Source organism: Taudactylus pleione, unplaced genomic scaffold, assembly GCF_031769625.1.
Source record: "Taudactylus pleione unplaced genomic scaffold, aTauple2 ptg000572l, whole genome shotgun sequence".
In the NCBI taxonomy this organism is placed as follows: Eukaryota; Metazoa; Chordata; class Amphibia; order Anura; family Myobatrachidae; genus Taudactylus; species Taudactylus pleione.
Genome location: NW_028284974.1, coordinates 1,522,210 through 1,533,921, shown reverse-complemented (window position 1 = coordinate 1,533,921; position 11,712 = coordinate 1,522,210). Strand labels below are relative to the sequence as shown.

At 49.4% G+C, this 11,712-nt stretch overlaps 1 protein-coding gene across 1 annotated transcript; it reads left to right on the top strand.

Annotated features, from left to right (window-relative positions):
* Positions 1 to 5,433: 5,433 nt before the first annotated feature.
* On the top strand, positions 5,434 to 8,700 carry LOC148481610 (uncharacterized). The gene is made up of 2 exons (XM_088453159.1): positions 5,434 to 5,569; positions 8,135 to 8,700. Exons 1-2 carry the CDS (start codon positions 5,434 to 5,436, stop codon positions 8,698 to 8,700), a joined length of 702 nt encoding a protein of 233 aa, XP_088309285.1.
* Positions 8,701 to 11,712: the final 3,012 nt, after the last annotated feature.

Genomic DNA, 11,712 nt, shown 5'->3' with positions numbered 1-11,712 from the left:
TATCAAAGTTTGGAACCTGCAGGTTGCAGCAGGATCTGCAAAAGAACGTCTGCTACCCCGCTACCATACCACTAGTGCCGCCTGGGACCTTCTTGTTCCTCCTCCCTGCTCCTTCCATTCAGCTTCTCCCACATGTGCTAGCAATGGCTCAGAGGGTGGATATTTATCAAATCTTGCAGAAATGTGAGAGAAATCAGCTTCTAACTGTCATTTTACAGCATGTGCCAAAAAAATTAGAAGCTGATTTGTTGGTATGTTATCTCTCTCTAATATTTATCTCCCCGAGTCATTTATTGCAGCCTGCACACTTCTCACACCCCTAGGCCAGTCAGATGTTGGTGGTGTGGCTATGGGGCCTATTTATCAATAAATATTTACAGCATATTCCTCCGAAAATATCCGCAAAAAATGTGTGGTGCTGACCTCCCTGGTTTCTCTGTTGGTAATCCAGAACTGTGCCTAATATTTGTTCTAATGGGAAATCAGGAGGGGCTCAGATGATGCCATATCAGCACTGATCGCGGTACATTGGCAAAGTATGTGCGCCAAAATGAGATCACCCAAACAGAATTGAACAGATTATTTTCGAGCATGTGTGTTGATGCATTGAAAATGGCTGCTATCAGCCTATGTGCTTATGTTCCAAACACACCAGTATAAAAAAGTTGGATTATGTTCAAATAAGTCACTTATATGGGTTCCGTCACTCATCTGATAAATTGCAGTACCAGTACGGGTGCCATGACAAATTTTGGGTGTTTATACTTTAGTGAGGGTGGCGCGGCTTAGTATGTGTGGGCATGGGGAGTCCATAGTGAAAACTGTTCCCTCTGTAGACGCTGCTCTGCAGTTAGGTGTCAATAGAGAGGGTATGGCTGCTCCTTCTCAGGGTCCCGCCCGTTCAGGAAAGAGACCAGTGCCTGTGATCACTAGACATCTGCAACCAGTAACTAGACCAGTGCCTGTGATCACCAGATGTCTGCAACCAGTGACTAGACCAGTGCCTGTGATCACTAGACATCTGCAACCAGTAACTAGACCTGTGCCTGTGATCATCACACGTCTGCAGCCAGAAACTAGACCAGTTCCTGTGATCACCAGACGTCTGCAGCCAGGATCTAGACCTGTGCCTCTGATCACCAGATGTCTGCAGCCAGTAACTAGACCTGTGCCTCTGATCACCAGACGTCTGCAGCCAGGATCTAGACCAGTGCCTGTGATCACCAGACGTCTGCAGCCAGGATCTAGACCAGTGCCTCTGATCACCAAACGTCTGCAGCCAGGATCTAGACCTGTGCCTCTAATCACCAGATGTCTACAGCCAGGAACTAGACCTGTGCCTCTGATCACCAGACGTCTACAGCCAGGAACTAGACCTATGCCTTTGATTACCAGCTGCCCAGCTCCAGGAACTAGCCCTGTGCATGTGATCACCTGCTGCCCAGAGCCAGGTACTAGCTCTCTGCATCTGATCAATAGACATCCAGAGCCAGGAACCTAGCCCTGAGCCTGTGATCACCTGCTGCCCAGAGCTAGGAACTATCCCTGAGTCTGTGTTTACCAGCTGCCCAGAGCTAGGAACTATCCCTGAGTCTGTGTTTACCAGCTGCCCAGCGCCAGGAACTAGCCCTGTGCATGTGATCTCCAGCTGCCCAGAGCCAGGAATTAGCACTGTGCATCTGATCACCAGACATCCAGAGCTAGGAACCTAGCCTTGTGCCTGTGATTACCAGTTGCCGAGAGCCAGGAAATAGTCCTGTGCTTGTGATCTCCAGTTGCCCAGAGCCAGGAATTAGCACTGTGCATCTGATCACCAGATATCCAGAGCTAGGAACCTAGCCCTGTGCCTGTGAATACCAGCTGCCCAGAACTAGGAACTAGCCCTGTGCCTTTGATCACCTGATGCCCAGAGACAACAACTAGCCCTGTGCCTGTGATTACCTGCTGCCCAGAGTCAGGAATTAGCCCTGTGTCTGTGATCACCTGCTGCCCAGAGCCAGGAAATGGGATGTGGTCAATATCCTGATCGCTGGGATTCCGGCGGTCACAATGCAGATGCCGAAATCCCGACACTAGTCAGAATACTGGCGCTGGCATCCCACCCACTGGGATCCCAAAGGTAAGTACTGGGGTTAGGGGGAGGGTTATGGTTTAGGGTTAGGCACTAGGGGGAGAGTTAGGCACTAAGGGAGGAGGGTTTGCCTTAGGGTGCGGGATGGGGAGGTTAGGTTTAGGCACCGGGCAGGAACGGCATCCCATATGTACTCCCAGGAAGTAGCCCTGCGCCTGTAATCACCAGCTGCCTGTGGTTATCAAGTGTGTGTAGTAATCACCAGTTACCCAGAGACCGGGATTATTTTTGGGTCTGTAATTATCAACCAACTGTTCCCCCGAACCGATGCACTGTATGTCTGCATGAATATACTGTATGTCCACACCAGCAGCTACAATTGCCATACGATCTTAGGTATCAAGTGCAAATTATAAGATTGTTTTAAATAATTATCTTTATCTTCTCTTTTATCTTCACTTTTGCATCATGTTCCCAACAATGTACAGTGCTATTTGGGTGCTTTGTAAATAAAATATAATAATAATTGCCCCCTTTGTGCCACATCCTGCATGTAAGCCTCGCTGGGTGTTACTCAGACAAGAATAACGCAGGGCTTGAATAAGACAGGAGTGTCTTAAATCTGGGCTTTGGCCTGGGGTAGTGATCATGGGGTTGGGTGCCAGCCTATTAAATCCTTAGTGGGAGGAGTGGGACAGAGCTTATTTAAGGCCAGGCTTACAAGCCGGTGGCCTCTTTCCTGTATCGTTTGGGTCAGGTACTGTGTGCACAAACATACTTTTAATCTTTTCCACTTTCACCTTGCTAAAGTCTTTATTTCCATTTTCCTCTAATTCTGTCTCTGTCCCTCTCTCTATATCTCATCTATCTGCTCTTCTCTCCCTGTGTCCCTGCGCCTGACCCTGCGTCTGCTCCCGCCGGACGGCGGGCATTGCGGGGCTCACTTAGCCGCGCCCACAGTGCGCGTGTTACCCTGCGCCGGACCCGGCGCTCTGGGAGTAGGAGCAGTGCCTCCTCACGTGTGGTCTCCCCCCGTGCTGCCGGACGTTCCCAGGCTGCTAGCGGAGGTAGCGCGGATGACGCTGCCTCCTCTGTTAGCGGCCGCCAAGTTGGGACTTGGCGGGGCTTATGTTTGCTAATGCTGCAGCCCCACATGTAATGCCTGGGGCTGCTGCTATGCTTGATGGGCCCTCTATGTCTGCCACTGTCCCTGGCACTCTGCCTGTTGCTGGCATGGTGGCTCCCTCCCCTTTGCTATCAGCTGGCCAGCATGCATTTGACCCCACTGCTATGATGGGGCTTTTTGTTAGTATGGCCACCACCTCGGCTCCAATGTTTGCGGCCTTGCTGCCTACTACTGTGCAAGCAGGGCCAAGCACCCCGGTTGCGCCCCCCGCTGCTGCATCCACGTCGCAAGATGCGTCGCGGAGAAATTACGCTTCAGATATCCGCATGCCTGACAGCGTTTCAGGGGCGGGTCCTCCTGGTGGGCCTCTGGCAGTTGGGGTCCCAGAACTTTCCCTGGCCCCGGACGGCCTTTCTACATCTCTTGCAGGTTCCATGGACCCCTCCTGGGATGCTGGTGACGAGGCGGCTTCTGGTTCTCATCAATCCGGTAGCCGTGCTGATCCCACAGCGGGGACGGTTGGTGAGTGTTCATCTAGTTCCTATTCTACGTTTAGCGACGTAAATTATTCTACCTCTGACGACGCCAGTGACAATAGCCCCTCCCAGAAAGCTCGCAAGGTGCGCAAGCGTGCAGCTAAGTTTGCTAGGATTGAGGCTGACAGGCGCTTGCATAAGCCTCGACATAAGCGCCACGCCCCGCGTGATGACAAGGTGCCCGCGGACAGTGCTGATGCCGGGGTGGTCCATTGCGCAAACACCGCGGTTCTGCGGGGCCTCCACCCGTGCGTTAAAGACAGGATAAGGAAGGGTCGTTATGTGGATGTATTCTCCCTTACAGATAACATGCGCAAGGAGTTGCGAGCCGCTAAGCGTAAGGGCGGTATTGGTTTGGAAGCTTTACAGACTCATTCTAATTGGCAGGCTGGGATATTCGTCTTCTCGGCATGCTATTTGGAAACCCGCCCTGCAGAACACCCCAATATCATTCGGTACTTTCACCTTATTCATAATATGCAGAGGTCCGGCCGAGGGGCTGCTTGGCGCGTTTACGACGAAGAATGTCGTCGTAAGCAGGACCAGCTGCACATTATTGATTTTGGGTGCAAGGATGTCGAGGTCTGGCTCGACGTCACACAGGGACCCAAATCTTCCCCGGCTGCAGTTGGCCAATGAAGAAAATTCAGCGCTAGCCGGTCGGGCCCATCCAACCATAGTAAGGGTAAGTGCTTCGCATTTAACTGAATGCAGTGTTCGTTTGGTCAGTGTTCGTTTGCGGCGATGCCCACCCAGCTTCTGGCTGCTCAAAACCTATTGCTTCCCCAGCTCCCAGAAACCCTGCCGGCCCCGGGCCTGCTAGTTAAAGCTTTCTCCCCTGTTAACCTTGATGCCATGGCAAAATGGCTCGCTTGGTACCCTGACACAGTTGCGGCGCAGTTTTTAAGTGAAGGTTTTAAGTTTGGTTTTCGTTTGCCGGTAGCTTCAGTGGTGCCTGCGGGTTCTCCACGGAACCTTCGATCTGCAATAGAGCTGCCGCACATCGTTAGGGACAAAGGCCCTCATTCAGAGCCGTACGCTCTGAGCAGAGCGCACGCTCTGAATGAGGGCCGGGCTCCATTTTCATGGAGCGTTCTCCTGCATGCTCGTATAGCTGTGGGTCACCACCCACAGGCTATACGAGCGTGCATTTTGATGGCCACGATGGTCGTGACCATCGAAATTGCGAGCCGGAGCCTCCGCAAGCTCCGGAGTGATTTTGGCTCTATCAGAGCCAAAATCACTCCCACTGACATCACTAGTGATGTCAGTGGGCCGGCTTCTGATGGGAGGCGTTCCAGTGGGAACGCCCCCGTCAGGGAGGCACGCCCCCGGCACGCCCACCAAAGGGGGCGTGCTGTCAATCAACATTGACAGCACGCCCCCTTTGATCGGACACAACGAGCGAAGGAAAGTCCTTCGCTCGTCGTGTCTGGCGCATGCGCACGACGGAGCTCCCTCCGTCGTGCGCATGCTCAGTGCAGACCATCGATCCACTTGCGAGCGGACAGCCGCTCGCGAGTGGATCTGAATCAGGCCCAAAGTCCTTAAGGAGGTGTGGCTTGGTCGCATCATTGGTCCTTTTCTCGTGCCACCTATAGCGGACTTGGTGTTGTCCCCCGTAGGGGTGGTCCCTAAGAAGACGCCCGGTGCTTTTAGGCTCATTCAGCATCTATCTTTCCCATCTGGCCGATCAGTTAATGACGCCATTCCGCAGGAGCTTTGCTCGGTTTCTTATCAGTCTTTTGACTGGCGCATTGATGGGAAAGGTGGATGTGGAATCGGCTTTTCGCTTGTTGCCCCTGCACCCGGACTTGTTCAGGTACATGGGTTTTCGTTTGGACGACGGATACTACATAGACAAGTGCTTGCCTATGGGGTGTTCCGTGTCCTGTGCCTATTTCGAAAGGTTCAGCACCTTTCTGCATTGGTGCGTCGAGGCTGGTACCGGTGGGCAGGGCGTGGCCCATTACCTGGACGACTTTCTGTGCGTCTGCCCTGCTGATTCCCCCCGTTGCCGTTTTTTGTTAGAGTCCATTCAGGCACTTTTTTCCTTTTTTGGAGTTCCTATTGCCAGCGATAAAACCTTGGGCCCGGTCTCCCGGCTGTCCTATCTGGGCATCGAAATTGATACCTTGGATGGCTGCTGCAGGCTTCCAGCTGAGAAAATTCTCAAATTAAAACATGCCATTCAGGGTTGGCTGGCTGCGGGTAAGGTGACATTGCGGCAAGCGCAGTCTCTCCTGGGTTTGCTCAATTTCTCGTGCCGGGTGATCCCCATGGGTAGGGTATTTTCTAGGAAACTACAGCGAGCCACCGCAAGTGTTCGCCGGGCACACCATTTTATTCGGCTCTCTGCCGAAATAAAAAGGGATCTAGCTATTTGGCTCTTGTTTTTAGCCGACTTTAATGGTGTTCTCTTGTGACTGCCTCCTCCTGTTTCCAGCTATCAGTTGCAGTTGTTCACTGACGCGGCCGGCTCGTCGGATTTTGGGTGTTACCTCCGAGGGTCATGGTGCGCTGCCCCCTGGCCTGCGGAGTGGTTTTCCAGGGGTTTAACTAAAGACCTAATCCTCCTGGAATTGTTTCCCATTATGGTGGCGCTGGAACTTTGGGCTCCTGAGTTGCGCGATAGGAATATTGTTTTTAGATGCGACAACCTAGGCGTTGTTCACGCTGTTAATGGACAACGCACCTCTTCCTTGCCGGCTTTGCACTTGCTCGCGCAGCTAGTGCTGCGTTGTTTACAATGTAACATCTTGTTCAAGGCAATTCACATTTCAGGCTCGGACAATAACATTGCTGACGCGCTCTCCCGTTTTCAGTGGGATCGGTTTAGGTCGCTTGCTCCGGAGGCTTGTTTAGTTGGTGAGCCTTGCCCCCCTATGTTTGGCAGGTCATCGAGCCGGCATGGAGGGTCTAGCGGAGCAATCCCTTGCCCCAACTACGTTGCGGGCCTATCAGAAGGCTTGATCCTAATGGGAAAGCTACCTACATCATCGCGGAAGCCAAGGGGAGAGCACGCATTGCTCAATGCTTTCTTTTGTTTGGAGCATGTATGTCTCTGGTCGGTACCGCGCGGTAGTTTCGCGCATGCTGGCTGGCATTTCTTTCTTTTCAAGACTGAAAGGGTGCACAGACCTTACGAAGAGTTTTGCAGTTATCAAGGCCCTTAAGGGTTGGGCTCGTGCCTCACCTCGGCCAGTCGATAAGCGAAGACCGATTGATATTTCCCTATTGATTAAGTTTCTAGCTGCGGTTCCTCATGTGGTGATTTCTCCTTTTGAGGCTAATCTTTTTTGTTTAGCATTTTCGATGGCATTTCATGGTGCCTTCCATATTTCAGAACTAGTTGCCCCTTCTAGATTAGCGGTTTCGCCCATGTCCCGTTCCGATATCAGTATTGGGGAGGGGGCTTTGTTGTGCAAAATACGGCGATCTAAAACTTATCAAATGGGTCACGGCCGTTGGGTCTCCCTAAGGGCCTGCGTGGATGACCATGTTTGCCCGGTACATCTGGCTAAGCTTTTCATGGCATTACAGCCTGTAGTTGGCGGCGCATGGTTGCTTCATGCTGACGGTTCGCCTCTTACTAAATATCAGTTCCAATTCATTTGTAGACGCTGTTTGCTTCACATTGGCCTCTCCCCTGGGGATTTCGGTACCCATTCATTTAGAATTGGCGCAGCTACTTCGGCCGCCGCGGCTGGCTTGTCGGTTCTGGGGCTTTGGAAATCAGCTTTCTATAAGCGTTACGTTAGGCCGGTGGCCACTGACTAAATTGCTGTTGCGTTTTCTGTTGATGTTATGTCTGCCTATGTCTCATGTGTTCGTTCATTTTGTTCTTCGTGTTCATTACGTTTGTCTTGTTTTGACTCCCCTGTCCATCCTACTCGGGTAATACTTGCCACTTGTTGTTTTAAACAAGTGGGGGTCTTGAGGGATTTTAGTTTACCTGGCTAGACGGACTAATTCGGACAAACATACAGTCCCTCAGCAGGTTTTTGGTTTACCTCTCGTCGAGTTGTTTTGTTTTTTCCTGTTTCCACCCAACCCCCCCCCCCATACCCTTCCCTCCCTGGTTTTCCCCTATTGTTCACTATTGTTGTCCAATGCTAATTTAGATTCAAAACTTAAATTTAAACTTTGTTTGTTCAATGTTTTATTAGGCAGCCAAAATTAAAATGGTTATAAAATTAGTTCATGTAAATTTAAGTTAAAGTTTGTTATTTTGATTAGTCTATTCAAACTAAACATTAATTGTGCTTAGTTTACAATCTAGTTATAATCAGTTTCTCACGGCTGCTAAAATATTTGTTTTACGTCCCTGTCTGTCTCTCTCCTGTTACTCTATTTTAATTTACTAATTTTTTTTTTACATCCCTTCCTTACCCATTATAGGTCCGATATTTGATGTTAGGGATGTTTGGATCGTGGGCCACTCATTTGTGTTTTGGGCTGCTAGGGCCTCCCATGCCAGGGACCAACTGTTACGGCCTGAGTCCGCGAGGATTCGCTGGTTAGGTTTTAGGGGTTTACGTTGGGAGTCTCTTAAGCCCAGATTGATAGTTGCAGTACGGCAATTTGGTGTCCCCAAAGTGCTGGTAATACATCTTGGTGGGAACGACATTGGTTCCAGGATTGCCCTTGATTTAAGGCTTGACATAGTGTCAGACCTCCTCCTCATTATGGGTGCTTGGCCTTTCTGTAAGGTGATTTGGTCCTGCATCATCCCTAGGCTGCAGTGGCGTGGCGCTCGTTCTCCTAAAGCTTTGGACGAGGATCGTAAGAAGATCAATGCTGCTGTAGGGAAGTTTCTGCTGTCACAGGGAGGTTTTGTGATCCAACATCCTTTAATTAGGTTTCGTGATAAACATCTTTATAGGCCTGATGGGGTGCATTTGACGGAGGCTGGTTTGGTCTTGTTTGTGGGAAGTTTGTTTGATGGTAGAGGTCAGGTGGTCTAGTGTGTATGGTGGCCGGCTGCGGTTCTCTGAGGTAGATCCTTGCTTTGGCAAGAAGTACAGCTTATCATCAGCCCGGGTGTAGTGTGTGTGCATTGGGTGTGCTTACCTTCTATTAAGTGTTGAGAAGTACTGTACCACCTCTATGGGGGCAGTACAGCCATCTAAGGATGGTATTGTGTTTGGTAGAACGTCTATGATTAATACTCATGTGCAGGTTTTGACATCCATAGGGCGGACTCCGCCCGCAATGCTGTGTTTTGTTGAGTTAGCATTGTTGGGCTGCTCTGTGTAAGTGCCGTCCTTCCAGCCACCATACAATATTTAAAATATTTAAATAAATAAATAAACTTTCTTAAATAAATAGCCGACCTGTTTTAAATCCATTACTGTCTCCGTGTCTTTATTATTAGATAAGTTTGAAGTGTTTATATTGTTATGGTTAATGATCACATACACTGGGCACACATCAGCCGTTACTAGGTTTATATAACCTTACCTGCCTCACAAGTTGGACAAGCCCAGTGTCGGACTGGGGCATGAAGGGCCCACTGGGGGAATGCAGTGATAGGGGCCCATACTTAGGGGTGTGGCCAGCCTTCAGAGGGGGTGTGGCCAGACTCCACAGAGGCATTGCTAACCATTATAGAGAGCATGGTCTGGGCCCCTTTAAAAAAAAAATATATATAACATACTGCTAGATCATGCATGATAATGTACCAGATTAATAACAGCAATGCATTGTAGGAAATACACCATAGTCCTGTGCAGTATAATGTAATATATGCATAATGTATGATTCAAAAGCACAGGCTGTAACCTGTTTCCTAGAGGAGGGGTGGGCCCTCAGACAGTGGGGCCCACCGGGGGTTTCCCCTGTACCCCTGTGGGCCAGTCCGACCCTGGACAAGCCTGAGGCAATAAGTACCCAATATGCACAACAGATGAAGAAAGACATTTATTAGGTAGCATTACTGGAAACCCATGTAGTGAGAGGCTTAACAGCTCCTCACAGCTCTCCCCAGTGCCAGTCAGCAGCTGTAAAGGTCAGCAAGCTCTAGTTAAATAGGGAAAACAATTCAACATTCACCTCTTTACGACTTTTTCCTGCAAATTGAACATCTGACAAAAGCGCAGGAGTAGAAACATAAAAGCTCTAAAGAAAGTGGAAGATTTTTCTAAAGAGGCAAGCTAACCATCACATCACCTTTATAATGGACTTTGCTTGTTTAATTTACAACATACATGTTGTTACCTGCAGAAAATGAGACACGACCTTCGGGATAGTTCCCTTTGGCACCAGCTGCTCTGACGAACCACTTTCTTCAAGCTTCCATCATGTGTTGAGCTGGTATTGGTTTGTATTGAATGATGTAGATTTCCCCTTCAATGTAATTAGGATTAGGTTGCATTGATTAAAAAAAAAAAAAACACAACAGAAATAGCTGATGGGGAAAGAAAATAAATCACTGAAACAGAATTACAGGAAAAGAAAAGAAAAATCACTTTTAATAATTGCTTATGATTCTCCCGCCCATTGATTGCTCTTACCGTGTGCACACTCAGGGTACAGATTACTGTAGGGAAGATGTGAGAGCCAGATAGGAAACTGCAGAGCATGCACGAGCGTAACCAAAGCTGCAGTCATTCATAACACTACATTAGAACAGGATGTAGGATGCTATGATAGCGAGACCTGTGCAACCTAGGAGTATGCACCAGTATCTCACGGCATGTTTAAAAGCCCTCCTTTACAGTATTATGTTAGTTTGTGCCATATTATGCAGCTTTAACATATCCCCAGCTGATAGGAAAATCACTCATGACAGCGCCCTTTACACTATAAATCTTTATAGTTATCCCTCATTTTATTTTATTTATTACCAGTTATTTATATAGCGCACACATATTCTGCAGCGCTTTACAGAGAATATTTGGCCATTCACATCCGTCCCTGCCCCAGTGGAGCTTACAATCTATATTCCATATCACATGCTCACACACATACACACTAGGGGTAATTTTGTTAGGAGTCAATTAACCTACCAGTATATTTTTGGAGTGTGGGAGGAAACCAGAGCACCCGGAGGAAACCCACGCAAGCACAGGGAGAATATACAAACTCCACAAAGGTAGGACCGTAGTGGGTGTTGAACCCACGACCTCAGTGCTGTGAGGCAGTAATGCTAACCATTACACCGTCTGTGCTGCCCTCATCCATACATAGGTCCTGATTCAGAGCCGGTCGCTCTGACAGAGCACTCGCTCTGAATCAGGGCCGGTCTTTTTTTTTTTTTAGAATGGTCTCCTGGCCGCTCACATAGCTGTGGGTGACCACCCACAGCTATAGCGAGCGAACAGGAAGATGGTCGCAATGGTCAAGACCATCGCGACCATCGGGCTTGCGACGAGACCCTTGTGGTAGGGTCTCGTTGCCGCAAGCCCAAGAGAGATTTCGGCTCTAACAGAGCCGAAATCTCTCCCACTGACATCACTCATGATGTCAGTGGGGCCGCCCCCAAACGGAGGCGTTCACATGGGAACACCTCCATTTGGGCAACCACTCCCCCGGCCCGCCCACCAAAGGGGGCGTGCTGTCACTTAACATCGACAGCACGCCCCCTTTGTTGCGAGACCCGGAGCGACGGAGTGCCCGTCACTATCCGGGTCTCGCGCATGTGCATGACGGAGCCAGCTCCATCGTGCGCATGCGCACTGGCCCACCATCGACCCAGTTGCGAGCGCACAGCGCTCGCAACCGGGTCTGAATCAGGCCCATAGTCCACTGGGCTGCAGTCATGAGTTGCTTTTCCAATTTTGAAAATAGACCCAATAGGAGGCAGACATATATATCCAATTGGGATAATACAGTGAATGAAAAAATGTGTAATAAGGAAGACACTATAAAAGAAGAATTTTTCAAATTAGAAGAATTGCTAAATTTGGAAACTGAGAACTGGTCAGACAGTACAAATTTACAGAATTATTTAGATAAGAAGATGATCCTTAGGGGAC

What these genes read in the sequence shown, in the direction of transcription:
- LOC148481610 (XM_088453159.1), top strand. Translation starts at nt 5,434, where the DNA reads ATGACGCCATTCCGCAGGAGCTTTGCTCGGTTTCTTATCAGTCTTTTG. An exon ending in GTTCAGGTACATGGGTTTTC is followed by an intron (nt 5,570 to 8,134) that starts GTTTGGACGACG and finishes TACCCATTATAG; the next exon opens with GTCCGATATTTGATGTTAGG.